Source organism: Zingiber officinale, chromosome 5A (genome assembly GCF_018446385.1).
Source record: "Zingiber officinale cultivar Zhangliang chromosome 5A, Zo_v1.1, whole genome shotgun sequence".
Taxonomy (NCBI): Eukaryota; Viridiplantae; Streptophyta; class Magnoliopsida; order Zingiberales; family Zingiberaceae; genus Zingiber; species Zingiber officinale.
In genome coordinates, this window is record NC_055994.1 from 113,643,167 (window position 1) to 113,659,655 (window position 16,489).

General features: G+C 35.1%; 1 protein-coding gene across 3 annotated transcripts in view; it reads right to left on the reverse strand.

The window, feature by feature from the left end:
- The window catches only part of LOC121981409 (chromosome transmission fidelity protein 18 homolog), a 92,766-nt gene that overhangs the window by 19,133 nt on the left and 57,144 nt on the right, over positions 1-16,489 (reverse strand). For all 3 annotated transcript variants that reach the window (XM_042533906.1, XM_042533905.1, XM_042533904.1), the window contains exons 20-23: positions 10,359-10,550; positions 10,225-10,284; positions 2,817-3,103; positions 2,551-2,638 (exon numbers count right to left, since the gene is read on the reverse strand). In XM_042533906.1, coding sequence (XP_042389840.1) covers positions 2,551-2,638; positions 2,817-3,103; positions 10,225-10,284; positions 10,359-10,550 — 627 coding nt within the window. The remainder of the gene's footprint in view (positions 1-2,550; positions 2,639-2,816; positions 3,104-10,224; positions 10,285-10,358; positions 10,551-16,489) is intronic.

The window sequence follows — 16,489 nt, forward strand, 5'->3', positions numbered from 1 at the left end:
CTAATTAAAGTGAAGAGTCAAATTAAAATTATTTTAAGAGAAAAAAAGAGCTTGTCAGAATTTTAAATTTCTTTAAAACTTCCTATTTTAAAACTTCCAAAATCTTTATATGATTAAGGGGGAGAAATTAAATTTACTTTATTCATGTATGACTACACATATTTTATTTCTTCATCATACATTGAGTATAAATTCCATTTATTTTGACTATCTTGTTTACTAACTTTAACTTAGTTTTTCTACTATTAAAAAAAAGGAGAGATTGTTGATGCTGGGAGCACAAAAATTAACCCAAGTTTTGATGTATAACTAAGGTTAAAGTTAGGTTTGTTATGATCTAACAAATTGTTGTCAAGTGTGCAGAGTAGGTTACTTGACAAGTGTTAAAGTCCTGGTTGGGAATTAAGTCATAGTAGAACTAGGCATCTGAACACCTGATTGGGAATCAGGTAGAGCTAATTCTTGGTTGGGAACCAAGCAAGAAAGTTCTAGCTGGGAGCTAGTGAATCAAATCCAATTGGAGTCAGAGCTGAAGACTTGGCTGATAAGACTGAGTAGAGTAAATTGGGAGCAGAAGCTTGGCAAAAAGTTCAAGTGGAATCAGCTAGGAGATGTAGCCTGACAACTCAGTCTAAATGGGTTAGCTGGGAGCTAAGCATCTAGACCTAAAGTAAGTTCGTGTAACTTTAAATATTGCATCCTACTCACTTCGTGTAACAATTGCAGGTAAGAAGTTCGACGGTGACCAGAGGGAGTCCGAAAAGATTAGCTAGTGATAACTCTCGACGAGTGAAGTATTTAGATCGAGAGTCCACGCGACCGTATTTAGGTCGAGACGACCGGAGCATACAGACAACCGGAGCAACTTCTAGACGACTAGGAGATGAGGTTATTAGCAACCCGAGCAAGTCGAGTCAAGATCAAATTTGACTCACCGGTCGGGAAACACAGTTAATATTATCTAACAGATAGAAGTTACAGTCATGTCACAATACGTATACAAGCGACTGGGGAGGTGACCGGAGAAGGGCTATAAAAAGAGCATCGAGGCAGAGCTTTGAAATCACTCAATTACTCATTCTCTCAATATCTTGTGCTCATGCTCCTCTCTCACTTTCTGTGCTGCGACACGTTGCAACCCGCACTTCATTTGAGATCAGCAACATCTAGAGTAACATTTTATTTTTGTTTGTTTCCATATTTATTATATTTGTGCTTAACTTTTTAGATTCTTTTTATATAAGATTTCTCATCTCCAGAGGCTTTTTGGAAAGGGGAAATTAAAAATAAAAAACATATTTTTATAATTGCTTCGCGTGTCTATATTTCTAATTTGGTTGATCAACTACTTGCATGCTTACATTGTTATGCTATAGTTGATTGAATCAGTTTTAAGTTATTTTTATTTCTACTATGTTACTCTATTGGTTCAATTATTTCAATCATTATCTGCTCGAAAAATTCTCAATGTTATTCTTCCCCCTCTAACGTAAAGTTGATCCTACACATACTTGGTCATTGTTTAGCTCCATCCCTGCTTCCACATTCAACAAAGAATTATAGTAGCATGGGATTCCACCACTAACATAAAGCTATAGATTGATCCTCCTTCTATTGTCAAGCTAGCTAGCTGCCCCAAAACATGAGACAATGACCATGGTTAATCATTGCTCATGAGGTTTTCAATAGCAATAACCTTCATGAATGGCAGTATGAAAGTGTTCAACGGTCAATAAAGTTGACAATGAATCAGACACCAGGGCATGAAAGGTAAACATAGAAATAGAAGCATGGCTTCTTCTAGAGGATGGAAAGGACGACCAAAGGTGAAAAACCTAGGAAGCAACAAGAGTGGCGAGGAGAGAATATAAGTGCAAAATGGATGTTGAAGAGGATGAAGAGCCAATTTAATAGAAAGGCAAAAGGATTTCGGAATGAGGATTCACAGATGTCAAAGTGGGATATGAGAAAGAAGTGTAGCCTCGAGAAGAGCACACTAAAAATCAGTTTATTTTTTGATGCGACAATTAAATAGAAATGGAAATGTAATTTGATGACATGAAATGAACAAAAAATAAATAATTTGTGCCTTGAAGTGAATGAGCATAGCTGGAGGAGAATTTATGTAAGTTATTCTCTACCATTTGTTATTGTTCAATCTTATTAGGGCTTTACATAGTCAATTCATAGAAAGCAGAAAAAAGTGTTGTCACTTCCAATCTAAATGGGAATTTTAAATTATAAAAAATTAAGTCATCTAGTATTCAGGAATCAGGATAAAATATTTTTGTTATATTCTGCTATATATTTTCCATAATTTGCAAATTCTTAGATAACCCAGAAGCAAGTATTTGTGTTGGTAGCATGGTTAAATGCCTCAAGAATGTTTGGTTTCACAAAGGGAATGATATCTAAATGTGCATTAGCTTAAAAAAGCTAAAAGGTCCACAATGTATAAAGATAAAAAAGTTCCATATCTTAATTCATTTAGATTCTTAGCATTGTTAGCTAATATATATATATAACCATCATGCTGTTCATAGGTCATACCTCGTTGTATTTGAATATCAATGGCCATGAATCTCTTTCAATAGTTGTCGAGGCATTTTTGGCACTTGAACCAGTTGCATTTCTGAACCTGAAGATGTGTTTAACAGTTACCAGAAACAATTAGATCATAGTTATAGTCTTACAACAAACTTGTTCAGACAAATATGATTGACAGAGATCTAATGTAGCTAGCATACTGATTATTAGAGAAAAACTATACCATATGCCAGTTAAGCCATAACTATTAGGACCAGTAAACAAATTACCTAGAAAAGAAACTAGATGCATTGTTTGAGGATTTCTTCAAAGGTCTGGAGTTTGAGCCACAAGAAAAGCTTTTCTTGCCAACTGAAATATTGCCACTGGCTAAGTTTTGGATCTGATCTATGGACATTTTTGTTTTGCTATCATCTTCATAAGTGACTGACAAAGCCTTCTTAGCAGATGTAACTCCAAAATCTACATTAGCAAGATCAGGACCCCTGTTGTTGTTTTCATTGAATTGATTGACACTTTTGACAGTGCTGTCCCGTAAAATCCTATACTTATCAACCTGTAATGTAATTAAATATCAGCCACAAAAGAGATGGAATTAATGCAAAACAAAGGAGTTATAAAAAAAATGCATAGGACCAAGCTTATACTAAATTGATACAGCACTAGACCAACTCAAAACTCACCATCAGAGGAAAATATTATAAATTCTAAAATGAATCAATTAGATGAGTAAGTAAAGCCTCTTACAAACAAAGCCAATTCTTCATAAATAATGACCTATCTTATCCTAAAAAATATCTAACAAGTTTTTTAAAAAAATTAAACTTTTAAAAATTTAATGCGCTCTTAAAACTAAAAGAAATTGCTGAAATTTAAGCCTCAAAATTTCCAAGAAAATCATAAATTTATCTCCCAAGTCTCAAACTACCACATTCCATTCAACTAAGGAGATCTCTACTCCTGACACTTGGTCGTAAGATTTAGGCATAAGCGATGATTTCCTCACAAAGTTTATTGAGTATGATTTCTTTCATATCTTTTTTAGACAAATCTTCAAACAATTGAGAAGTTGATGTATTATCTTTCTACTTATGATTCATGTAGAATTAAGTATTAACTTTGTTCTCTTCGTTTTTGTTGAACCCTTCCATGACTCCAATATAAAGTTGGAAATATGCTATGTGCCTATCTTATAACATAACCAAAATTTAAAAATCACATAAGTAGACAGTAAAATCAATTTTTCTTACAATAAGAATGAATATAAATGCCTCCATAGAACTCCTTAAGGGATTTCTATGGCTAATTAAAGCGTGGTATACCTTATATCATTGCCTCGTTGACTCTACAGGTGTAACAACATATTTTTCTTTCATAATAATGACTACCCTATGGGTGTAATAATTTTGGAAGTAGTAAAGGAATTAATATACTGACAAACTTTAATTTTAGAAGTGACTATAAATAGACAAAATGTAATTGTTTTAATTCAACTACTGCACACAATTTTATTAATTCATATTTTATCCGTTTATTTTTTTTCATTTAGTTCAGTCTTTTGAGTCGTTAAGGTAGTATCACAATTGTAAACTTAGATCATAGACAGTAGTATAATAGCATGTGAATTGTTTCTCAAATGTGGCGAGTTAACAGAGGACTTACATAAGACACAAGCAAAGGATAATAATTTTTAAAAAGCTCGAGTGAAGGATTAACAAGGGGTTCAATAAAAGGTTATTGTGAGGATTGGAGGTCTTTCAAGAAGGGATGTGAAAGAAGATAAGAGGTCTTTTAGGAAGCATAATGAGTGATAGGGACTCTTGAGAAAGCTAGAGAAGAACTTTGGATTCTTTAGGAGGCTAAGTAAAGCATTGTCAAATACTATATGCAACAAGAATTTTAATAAGTATATGATGAGACAGTGTCGGGTGAGATAGCGTTGGGTGCTCTCAGAAGGAATTAATTTATCATAAAGCTCTTTTGGACTTAAGAATTAGAATTTGCAAGAAAGTTCTTAGGTCTTAGGGAAGGGATCTCATGGTTAGATAAAAGTTTTGGTTTTAGCAGGGCGTCAGCGTTTCTTGATGATAGCAATTTACCAGCAAGTTCTTCTAAATATGTATTCAATTTCAATTAATGACCTATTGATTTCAAGAGAACCAAATACATAGGATAGGGACTAACACATATCTTACCAAGATTAAATTCTTTAGTACTCTAAATTTCTCTTGAAACTAAAAATGTGGTAATTCATCAAGTGAATTTTCTATAATTGTATTTCTAAATCACTCTGGAACGATTGTTAACCCATGGAGAGTTGGGTTTCATCTTGTCTCCTAGGGCTCTATGGTTGACACTACCACTAATTCCTTTCTCTCTTATTTCAACGAGGATTTGAGAGGTCTCCTTTGCTATTTCTAGCTTTGGTGGAGGATCTTTTAGGGTACTAGTAATTATGATTTAAAATCTCTGTTGGTGCAATATCCCTAAGTCAAGGTTGACCTGGTTGACTAAGTGTGAGTTGGTTCAAGCTTGAGTCTTAATGTTTGGGTTTCGATGTTTAACAATACATGGAGATTGCAGATGCAATCGTCTGATTAGGGAGATTGTTGATACAATTCCCCTCTGGGTCCTGATGGGTCAAGGATGACCGGACATCTGGTGGAAGGAAGTCCAAGTGGGTGATGGAGGACCAGACACTTAGCACGAGACGGTAAGTCCAAGTGGGTCAAGGTTGACCGGACACTTGGCACGAGGAGAAAAGTCCAAGTGGGTCAAAGGATTGACCAGACACTTGGTGAATAAGTCCCAGCAGGTCAAGGTTGACCGGATGCTAGGCACGAGGAGTCCCAACAAGTCACGGTTGACCGGATGTTAGGTTTGGAGCACCTTAGACATGACTCGAGCAAGCTAGGGTTGGTCAATTTGATCAAGTGATCAAATTGGACCGAGCCCAATCAATCAGCTGATCGATTGAGCACAGTGCTGCGACAAACAACATCCCAATCGATCAACTGAACGATTGGGAAGAAATGTCGCGAGCACATAACGGTCCCCAATCAATCAACCGATCGATTGGGCACCGCCAATCGATTAGCCGATCGAGTGGGGGCTGGAAATCGCGTGTGACGCAAGAGAGCGGAATCGATCGTCCGATCGATTCATGCCATTTTCCAGAGAGCATAGAAGAAGGTTGAATCGATCAGCCAATCGATTCAGCCTCCCCAATCGATCGGCCAATCGATTGGGAGACGACCGTTGCGCAAGATAAAGTCGTTGGCGAGCGTCTTCCTCCGCACTTCTTCCTCTCCTCTTCTTGCGATCATTCTCACATGTTCACGCCAGTTCTTGAAGTTTCTTGGAGCAAGGTGTTGTTGCACTTCCAAGATCAAGAGGCATTCCATATAAGGAGAAACAAGTTAGGGTTTCCCCATTTGTGTAAATCTTGTAAGATTTGTTATTGTATAAGCTTGTTTTTCTTTCTTCTTGTATTAAGAGGTTGTACAAGACTTCTCCGCCTTCGGTAGCTACCGAGGAGTGTTTTATTAGTGGATGAGTGAGTGCGGGTCGGATCCTTGGATTAGTCACCTCTTCTTGAGGTGGATACCAAGTAAATCCTAACGTTAGTGTTGCTTGAGTGTTTTTCGCTGCATATCATCATCACGAAACAAGACAACGAAGCGCGGCGAGCTATTCCCCCCCCCCCCCCCCCTCTAGTTACAAATCGACCCTAACAATCTCATACCGTGTCGAATGAAACAATCAAAATATTTCGTTTTGATAAATTATTGAAACTTGATATCACTACCATGTCGTAGTTTCGATCTTCGACTAGATACCATGTTGACGCACTGACACACGTTGTCGGTCACAAATTGGAGATTGAAGGAAGAAAGAGATTAAACAAAGAAAGGACCACTATCTGTATTGAGTGGTATCAAATTTCGAAGCATCGCGATCTCACGAGTCACGGGGGTGCTGCTATCCCACGAGGGTGCTGCGGGATCACAATGACCTCCACAGGCTCACAAGAGCGTCGTAATCCCGTAGCTCACAAGGGCCCCGCAATCTCACGATTCACATTTTTTTAAAAAAAAAATATTTTATTTTGTATATTGTATTTTTATTTTTTTTAATATTGAGGTTAAAAAATTTATTTTAACAAATATCAAAAATCATATCAGTATGGTATGATACAATGCCAAAACTGTATCGTCATAAACTGAAACTCCAATACCAGTCAAAATTTTAAACTATGGGTGTCACTATGAAATTCAATGGTTCCTAAGATTAATGACACGAGTTGGGCAATGCTAAGGACATTTTGGATGAAATGTAATAGACATATTCAAAAACAAAAGCAAGAAATTTAAAATTAAGTGTTGTTAAGGTTGAAATTCTTTGGGATTAAGGTGACTTACTCTAAGGCATTTTTATCTCCCAACAAGAATATGTTCCATATATCCTTAAAGAATAAGGCAAGATAGCATACAAGACAACAAGAACTCCAATAGACCTATATCTCAGAGTTGGAATAACAAAGGAAGATATCACAATACATAAGAGAATGCATCAATATTTGGTAGGAAAATTTATTTATATATAATACATAAGTAGACGTAGAATACGCAGTAAGTCTAATTAGTCAATTCATGCATAACCGAAAAGAAGCTCATGTGCAAGTAGCTCTCTGAGTATTATAGTATCTTAATGGAACACTATGAAAGGGAATCTATTTTATGACGGTTTGGTGCTAGAGGCATATATAGACATTGATTATACAGGGTTTGTAGTTGATAGGAGGTCAACAGAGTGCACCTTTCTTAGTAGTAACCTCGTGACGCAAAGTAAGAAACAAGATGTGGAAGTATGGTCTATAGCATAGCCAAAATCTCGAGAAATAGTTCAAAGTGTGTACAAACTATTTTGTTTAAGACAAAGTGGATGATCTAATGAGACTTTATTGTAATAATAAGTCAATGATTAGTATAGCTTATAATCTGATATAACAAGATTAAAAGCACATTGAAATTGCTAAACACTTCATTAAAGAGAAACTAGAAAGTCGGTTGATTTGTACTCTTTATGCATCTACACATGGACAACTTGTAGATATACCTACTAAGGCTCAAAATCTCAAGTCATGTCGAAATTTCAATCTTTAACTAGAACGATGCTATTATGGTATCCTACCGAGTTTTGATGCATCGTGTCGGTAATGGATTGTAGTTGAAGAAAGAAAGAGGTGAAGCATAGGAAGGCATGTTTGCCAAGCAAGTTTTAAATCCTATAGAATATCAGGCAAAACGGTTGAAACATATTATTCTAGTAAGTCACTGAAACTCGATACCACTTAGCACACACAATTCTCCTTCCTCTTTCAACCTTCAATATGTCACCAATACTATACATCGGACCATCCACACGACACAAAAATAGTATCTTTGTGGTCAAAGACCAAAACAATGACATAACTCAAGATTTTGAACTTTGGGGCCGAGTGGTATGAACTTTTAGTGAATTACCAAAATGATACATTTTGACTGTTTTGCCAGCAGGATAAGAAATTTCAAACCATGATACTTACTAAGTAGCTAAGTGTTTCAACTTATTGTATCCAAGATAGAAATGATAAACATCTATTAGCCAATTTGAAGAGTTTGAGAGATGATGATTTTATCATTTATATCCCTAAAAACTAGACAAAATATTTCATAAATCATGGGATAATGACTCTATAAAATATAAAATGCAATAGCACAGAATTTTAATAAAAATGTCTATTATTTTACGAATAGTAAGTCGTGTTATCAATTAGGATCTCATGTATTAGATAAGTTTTAAATTAATACAATTTTCAATTTTCATCATTTTCTTTAAAATGAATAATGTTCCATGATAGATAAACTTCATGAGAAAAAGTATTTGAATACAGTAAATTAAAATTATCAACTAAAGAAATAAAAGATCTTTAATAGAAAAATAATTATGTGAGGATGGTGCAAGCTTGCTTAATCTAATTTTGAAATTGTCCAATGATTGCAGAAAGCAAGCCTCTTTTCCCTTGGCAATATAGTGGGTCATAATTTACTTGGATTGAACTTTACACTTTGCAATCTTGCGTTGAATCCCAATTTTAGCTTATAAATAACTTGGAATAGATCCTCACCCCTGCATAGGATCTAAAACCAAATCTCTATCCTTCAATTTTTTAGAAACATTCCCCCACTCTCTCTCTCTCTCTCTCTCTCTCTCTCTCTCTCTCTCTCTCTCTATATATATATATATATATATATATATATATATATATATATATATTTCACTTTTACATTATTATTAATTATTTATTAATTAGATATGGCTACCCCCATGACCATGTTTACCCGAGAGGGAGAGGCCAAGGATTCATCCCAAGCAAGGATAAGTCACTTGTAAAGGAAAGATAGTGTGTCATAATTAGTTGGATTGAACGGACACTGGCAGCAAGTGCTAGAAGTAGCCATTTAGGGACACATCAAGTGGTTGTAACAATGGGAATAATCATGCAAGGAATAATTTTTTAAGCAATAATGTGGGCAATAATCGCTTATATGCAAGAGGGATCAAGAAGGTTGGTTCTCAATTTTAAAAAAAGTTTAGCTAAGGTCACCAACCAATTAGCAAGGGTGGGCGCCTAAGAAGAGGACAACTTTGGTGATATTCACACCACATAGTGTAGCATGAATGACTAGAGATGGAACGTAGGTGCAAATAATGTGAGGAGAAGAAGCAAGAGCTAGGATGGAGTGTACAACAAACAAGGGGGTTGCCTTCATGGTTGGAAGTGTGGGAGGTGAAATCTCTATATCACAAAGACAACAGTGGGATTCATTGACTACCTAGGTGTGTCATTGAGCTGTATGTTTAAGAGTGCTTGAAGTTATTGCGAGCGTCTAGCACTAGGGTAGACATATGAGGCAACAGAGGAGAAGAAGACAATCTAGAGATGGCCTTAAAGGCGGGGGACCCAAGGGCAGTGAAGTTTATATTGCAAGAGGTTGTTGCTTGGTAGATGGAGTCTTGTCCATGATCTTTCCTCAATAGTGATAGATTTTGGATGGAAGAAATTGATCGATGTCCAAGATGTCATCAAGGGCTCAAAATCAACTAAAGGCTGGGACACTCGAGCTCGGATTAAAGAGAAACATGCAAGCCAATCCAACTCTAATATGAATTTGATGCAATTCACAAGCATTGAAAAAAGTTGTCAAGGTACAAGGCTAACAATGTAGGCTACAAAAATCATTTGAAACTAACAAAGAGGGGAAAATATTATAAAATAAAAAATAAATCAATTACATAAAATCCTAACCCTTTTGGTGAGACCAAGTCTTTATAAAAATAATGAAAAATCATATCCCAAAAAAATGTAATAAAGTTTTCTAAAAATTTAAAACAACTCTTAACATTAAAAGGAAACTCTTATATTTGAGAGGAAAATCTAAATTTATGCTGAAATCTCAAACTATGACACGAATTTAGATTTCTACTACATAAAGCCTTAAATTAGCAACCTATTGAGATTGTGATTTATTTAGAGCATTCACCTAAGCAACAAAAGCAATGTGAAAAGAAAAACAACAATAGTCAGAAATAATAATAATATATCATTCTCATATTGAATTTACTAGGACTCACCTCATGCACTAAGATTTGTTGAATTGCTCCAGATAATACAAAATGTTGAGACTGATACTCCTGTTATCACTTATCACTTAGAAAACAGAGAAACCAACTAATCACTACTCAACTAAGATAAAACAAAGAAAGACCTTAAAGTTCGCATAGTCATGAAGTGGGGGATCAATGATTAATTGTACAACATCAATTGAAGATCCATATTTATGGCTCTTTTCTGGAGGATCAGCTTTTGAACTTTTGTACATAATAGAGAGAGAAACCATAGTATCCACAAGCTGGCATAGGTCATCTTTTTCTCTTTCTGATAGAAGATGTGATGACACCTGAAAACTTACGGAGAGAATACTTCATCCAATTTAAAGAATGAAAGGTGAGAATATAATGACAAAATTAGAAAGCTATGTGAAATGCAAGAATTTCCAAAGGTATTGAAAGCAATCCATGCATTCATGTAGTCTGCTATACAAAAAGTGAAAATCCATTTCCCTTGGAGGCACAAGTACGTCTCACACCAAACTAAGTACAAACATACTATGAGAAAAATAAAAATGTTAAGATTGGCCAAGGGCAAGCCATATATGCTAGGCCAGAAATGCCTCAAACATAATCATGATCCACTACCCAGAAAAGCACAATGAAGGTATCAAGCTGCTATATGTAACTCAAACTTAAACAGAATAACTTTTCTAACCTATCCTAGATTTTCAAACCAGAGTATTAGTTCCGACCAATACTGACTTGGACCGATCAGCACCGAAGAAGAAGAAAGGAGCAATTGGTGAACCCTTGAGATGTAAGGAATAGGTTAGGAAGAGAAATTTATTTGTGGAGTAGTCACAATTAAATTGCTGCTAAAATCAATAAACTTTGTTACAATGAGGTTGTCAAGAACTTTAAAACATAGAAAATGATGGCAGGTAATACAACAAGAAGCCTTCCAGTCCTCACTATTTGTGATTGACCACATATACCATATGCCTTCGTTAACTATGGAAGATTAGATCACCTTTGTATCTACAAAAAAGAGAGCCTCTTGTATGAATGTTTTGTATATGATTGTTTTACTTCTTATGATTCCCACATTGGAAGTAACTAGTCAACCTATGAAAATGAACAGAAGTAGAGTTATGAGAACAATAAACTATATTATTTTCTCAATACAAATTATCTCTCAAGCAAAGTTTTAAACTTTTGTTCTCTTTCTAAAATAGTAAAATTTTGATACCTTTTCATGTCTACACTTTTAATCCTCTTGCAATTGATTTATTAACTTCCAAAAGTAAGACTATAGCAATTAAATGATTCATTAAAAATGGATAAATGTATACAATATAGCAACCCTCTCACAATCTGCTTGTTGTCAATAGAAAAATTTAGTGATGAACATAAGTAGATCAAAACTCTGTAAAAAAAATGATGAACCGGGTAACACTGAACCTGGGGTGACTGGCCCGACCCACGAAAATTTTCCACCGGCCGCCAAGTAAATCGGGAAGCGCTCATGGCGGCGGCCTAGAAGCTCAGCATCCTGTGATTACACACTCCATTTGGAGGAAAAATCCCTGCAAATGCGTCGTAGCTAGGGATCGAACCACATGTGCCGACAACTTGGCGTCCTAAAACTCTCTATGAAAAAAATGATTAACTAAACTAGATAACGTCAAGCCTGAGTGACCGACTCGACCTCACGGAAGTTTTCCACCTGCCACTAGGATAAATCGGGAAGCACTTGCGACGGGCGGGGCCACAGCATCCCTTACCATGGGTACCTGGGAGACAACTGAGTGCCCTTACCGCTTCACTCTCTATGAGATATCGCTTAATGTGGATAAGGGTTACACAATTTCACATTAAAAAACAAGCATTATCACATAGAGAACAAAAAATCTTTGAGAAAGAAAACTCATAAAGAAGAAATTTTATTATACGAACACGATAAACATGAGGGGACTGGAGTCTCTACTGTAGACATCAGCATAAGCAAAATTGAAAATAAATTTAAAACATTTAAAAAGATCATCATATTCCTAAAATGACTCAATCAAAGTAGGAAATAAACCAATTTATAAATTTAAAAAAATAATTGAACATATGCCAAAATTATCATACACTTATAATAAGACAATTACAAATTTAAACTAGATTAAATATCTTAACCTCCTAGACGAGATCAACCAAAAGAAACTGACAAAACCCATAACATCTAAATAATAAATATTTCGAACCAAAAGGAGAGGTTAGACCTAAGATGAGATTTTTCTTTAGTTAGGACAGTGGCTTCCAGGTGGAGTTCGAAATGTTTCGAAAGCAAATCAATTCCCTTTCAACCCATGGCTAGAATCATTTAATCATAGAGGGCAAATCAAAAGCATCGGGATAAAGGTGGGTGGTGACTTAGTAAGTGAACTATGGCTCTAAAAAGGCATAACCTTTCGATGGCAGGCCAGTCAGTCACTATCTCAGCAAGGGTCATGTTGCCCAGTAGTTGAGGCATTGGAACCCCTGGTCTAGATTTGCCACCAATTCAAATCCATAAATTTTGGTTGGGGATGCCAGAATGCATCATCATATTTAGGGCTTGGTTTCCTTCAATAGAGGGCAGTTAATTTGACTCCAACATCACTTGGTGAGCCATGGTCATTGTAACTTAAGACTTAATACCCATGATAGAGGGTGATTAGAGCGACTCTCGCATTATTCACTAAGCTTCTGCCATTCATAATTATTTTGCATATATATTTGGCTTACCTTAGACATGTAGTTGATGTGTGTAAGTGAACTATGGCTCCAAAAAGGCATAACCTTTCCATGGCAGGCTAGTAGAGTCACTATCTCAGCAAGGGTCATGTTGCCCGTGTGTTCGGCTTGAGGCATTGGAACCCCTGGTCTAGAATTGCCACCCATTCAAATCCATAAATTTTGGTTGGGCATGCCAGAATGTGTCGTCATATTTAGGACTTGGTTTCTTTCAATAGAGGACAGTTAATTTGACTCCAACATCACTTGGTGAGCCATGGTCATTGCAACTTGAGACTTAGTCCCCATGATAGAGGGTGATTAGAGTGACTCTCGCGTTACTCTCTAAGCTTCTGCCAATACATAATTATTTTGCATATATATTTGGCTTATCTTAGACATGTAGTTGATGTGTTGATATTGAATTTTATTAGAATTTGCAGGTTGACGGTAGGAGAATTGGTAAGGGATATATATGGTTATTTTATTGTTGTGCTAATATGTATGATGGATAGCTTATTTTACTTCACTCATTGTTGTATATAATTGTGTGCTATCTATTATGAGCAATTACTATATGTAGATGTTGATTGTTTCCAATATGTGGTACTGACATTCACTATTTTGTAGCCTCGAGATTCATATGTCAGTGGTGCTGGACAGTGAATCCACAACCTTGCTTAGAGGAAAGACTAGGGCAATGCTAATAAGACCCATGTAGAATCTTGTTGGGTTTAACATGGAGATGTGCTCACGTTATGGTTTTGGCATGTCCTTGTTGGCACTTGTGGTTTGAATGACATGTTGGCTTTCCCTCATTGTTTTTTGGCATGTGCTTGTATCGACAACTTGACACAAAACAAGGAGAAAGAGATATTTATAGAATAGATAAAGCAAGAGAGAGAGGAAAATAAATTTTATCCAAATAAGATGCATTTAAGATAAATCCAATAGAATATTTATAAAGAATGAGGAAATAAAGGAGCGATAGTAGAGGTATTTTTATCAAATTTTTAAGGTTTAGGTGGCCATCAAAGCTTTAAAAAAAATAAGTAGGTTAAAAGAGTATAAAAATTCAAATTTTTATAGAAAATAGTTAGATCGGATGATATTTCAATAGAGGTATGAAAGTGTTTACGGAAGAAAAGTATTAAATAGTTTACAAAATTATTCAATATGATATTGAAAACGAAAATGTATAATCAATGAAAGATAAGTAATCTAGTCCCCTATATAAAAATAAAAGAGAGTACAAAATTATATAAATTATAGAAGCATTAAGCTAATGAGTCATAGCATGAATTTTTAGGAGTTGATAAAAAAAATAAGAAACGAGACCAAGGAGACAAAAAAATTAATTTGAATTCATGTCTGTAAAATTAACAATAGAAGTTATACATCTAGGTTTAGTAGTAGAACATAGAAGATGACAAGTTACTTATAACTAAGAGTTTTAAGTATCTAGGTTTGTTTTTACAAAAGGATGGAGGGGTATATCCTATGCTTTATTTGTAATCGTAAGGTCCTTTTAAAATTTAAAAGAAAGTTTTACAAAACAATGATTGAACATGTTATGTTATATGGAAGTGAATGTTGTTTCATGAATTGAGCATATATGAAAGATAAAATTCACAAAGATGAGCATGTTAACGTGAATGGCGGACAAGAATTGATAGGATAAAAAAATGAGAACATTAGAGAGAGAGTCAAAATTACCCCTCTTGAGAGAAAACTTCGAGATACACATTAAAATGATATAGAATATACTTATGCGACCAATAAATGATTCAGTGAGATCATAACAAATACACATATTAATTGTGAAAGAGAGAGACAAAAAAAAACTCAATTAGTAATAATAAAATAAGATAAAATTGATTTAAATATAGATGATATAGTAGGGAATCAAGTCTAGTGACATTAGAGGATCCATATAGTCGACCCCATCAAGTGGAATAAAAACTTAGTATTAGTAGTTGTTTTCTTTATATTTTGTTGTGTTTTTTGTCGTTGTTTGTAAGCTTATATTGTAAGAGGATTCTTCACTTGGCATCTGAAAAGAAGAAAAAATAAAAGGATTCTAGGAGTAATTCATCAATGTGTCAAAGGCATGTTAGAATTTCTTTTCCGCTACATACTAACTCTATTGCAAATATAAACAAGTAAATGATTAAGCGATCAAGTATTAAACCCCCTAGCCTATGCATCGATCCTAAACAAGGATCATGATGCCTTGAAGCCTTTAGGCAGCCAAATTGGAAATTTCAAGACAGATTAGAGGATAAGTATGGAGACGTGGTCAAGTCATTAAACCACTTAGACTAGACGCACAAATTATTAAATCATTTTGAATCCATGAAATCTATAAAATTTAGGTTGGAGATGCTGGACTAAATCATCATTTTTTAAAACTTAGTTTCCAGCAATAGTGGCCGTTAATGTGACTCTTGTATTACCAGGTAAGCTACAGCCATTATACTTTGGAGTTAGTCCCTGTGATAATGAGTAATTAGTATGATACTCACGTTACTTGGCAAGCTTTAGCCAATAGCTGATTATTTTGCATGTATATTTGGCTTACTTTAAATATGTATTCTATGTCTTGGAATTAGATGTTTGTTAGAACAATGTAGTGTGTAGTGTGGCTATCTAAGAATCAATAAGGTAAGATAAGGTTATTTTATTATTGATCCAATATTGTATAATGGGAGGCTTATCTTCCTTTACCCATTGTTGTACTATAGTTACATGTTACCTATTATGAGAATTTAGTATATGTCGATGTTGATTATTTTCGAGAAGTGGTATTGATGCCTACCTATTATTTTGTAGCCTCCAAGTTTCACTTGTCAGTGATGAACAAGCATTTGCAAATGTATTCAGAGGAGAGACTATGGAATGTTGATAAAAGATTCTAATTGTTCTTGTAGTTTTTTTTTTTTTTTTGAGGGGTCAACTTAGAGATGTACCATAGTTATGAATTTAGTGTGTACTTATTGGCACTTGTGGTTGGAACAACATGTTGGTTCAGAGGAGACACTAGTGGGTTTTCTCATCATTCTCTACATTTGACTATGCTTTATTTTATGGATGACATCGTATGACAATATTTGTGAGTTGATTTGTTTCTATGTAGTGAGTAGATTAATACTTATTTCCACACGTATAGTCATTGGGTAGGCAATTGATAGATTAATCGGGTTAGGTAACGTCGAAACTGGGTTGACCGGCCTGGCCCCACGGAAATTTTCAACCGACCACTAGGGTAAATCGGAGAAGTGACAGCCAGCATTATGAATACATTGATAGAGTCAATATAAGGGGTGGTTCTTAAATTTTCAGAAGAACCCCCAATAGAAGGTTTGAGAAAGGCACATATTTTCAAGAAGTATATTCTTTGACAAGGGAAGAAACCTCAAATGCATGACATAAATTCTTAATTTGTATTAAGCTCTGCCATTAAGGAGAAATTGACTATTAATGAGTAATCATATTTCTTGGATCATTGTTTCTAAATGTAAGGAAC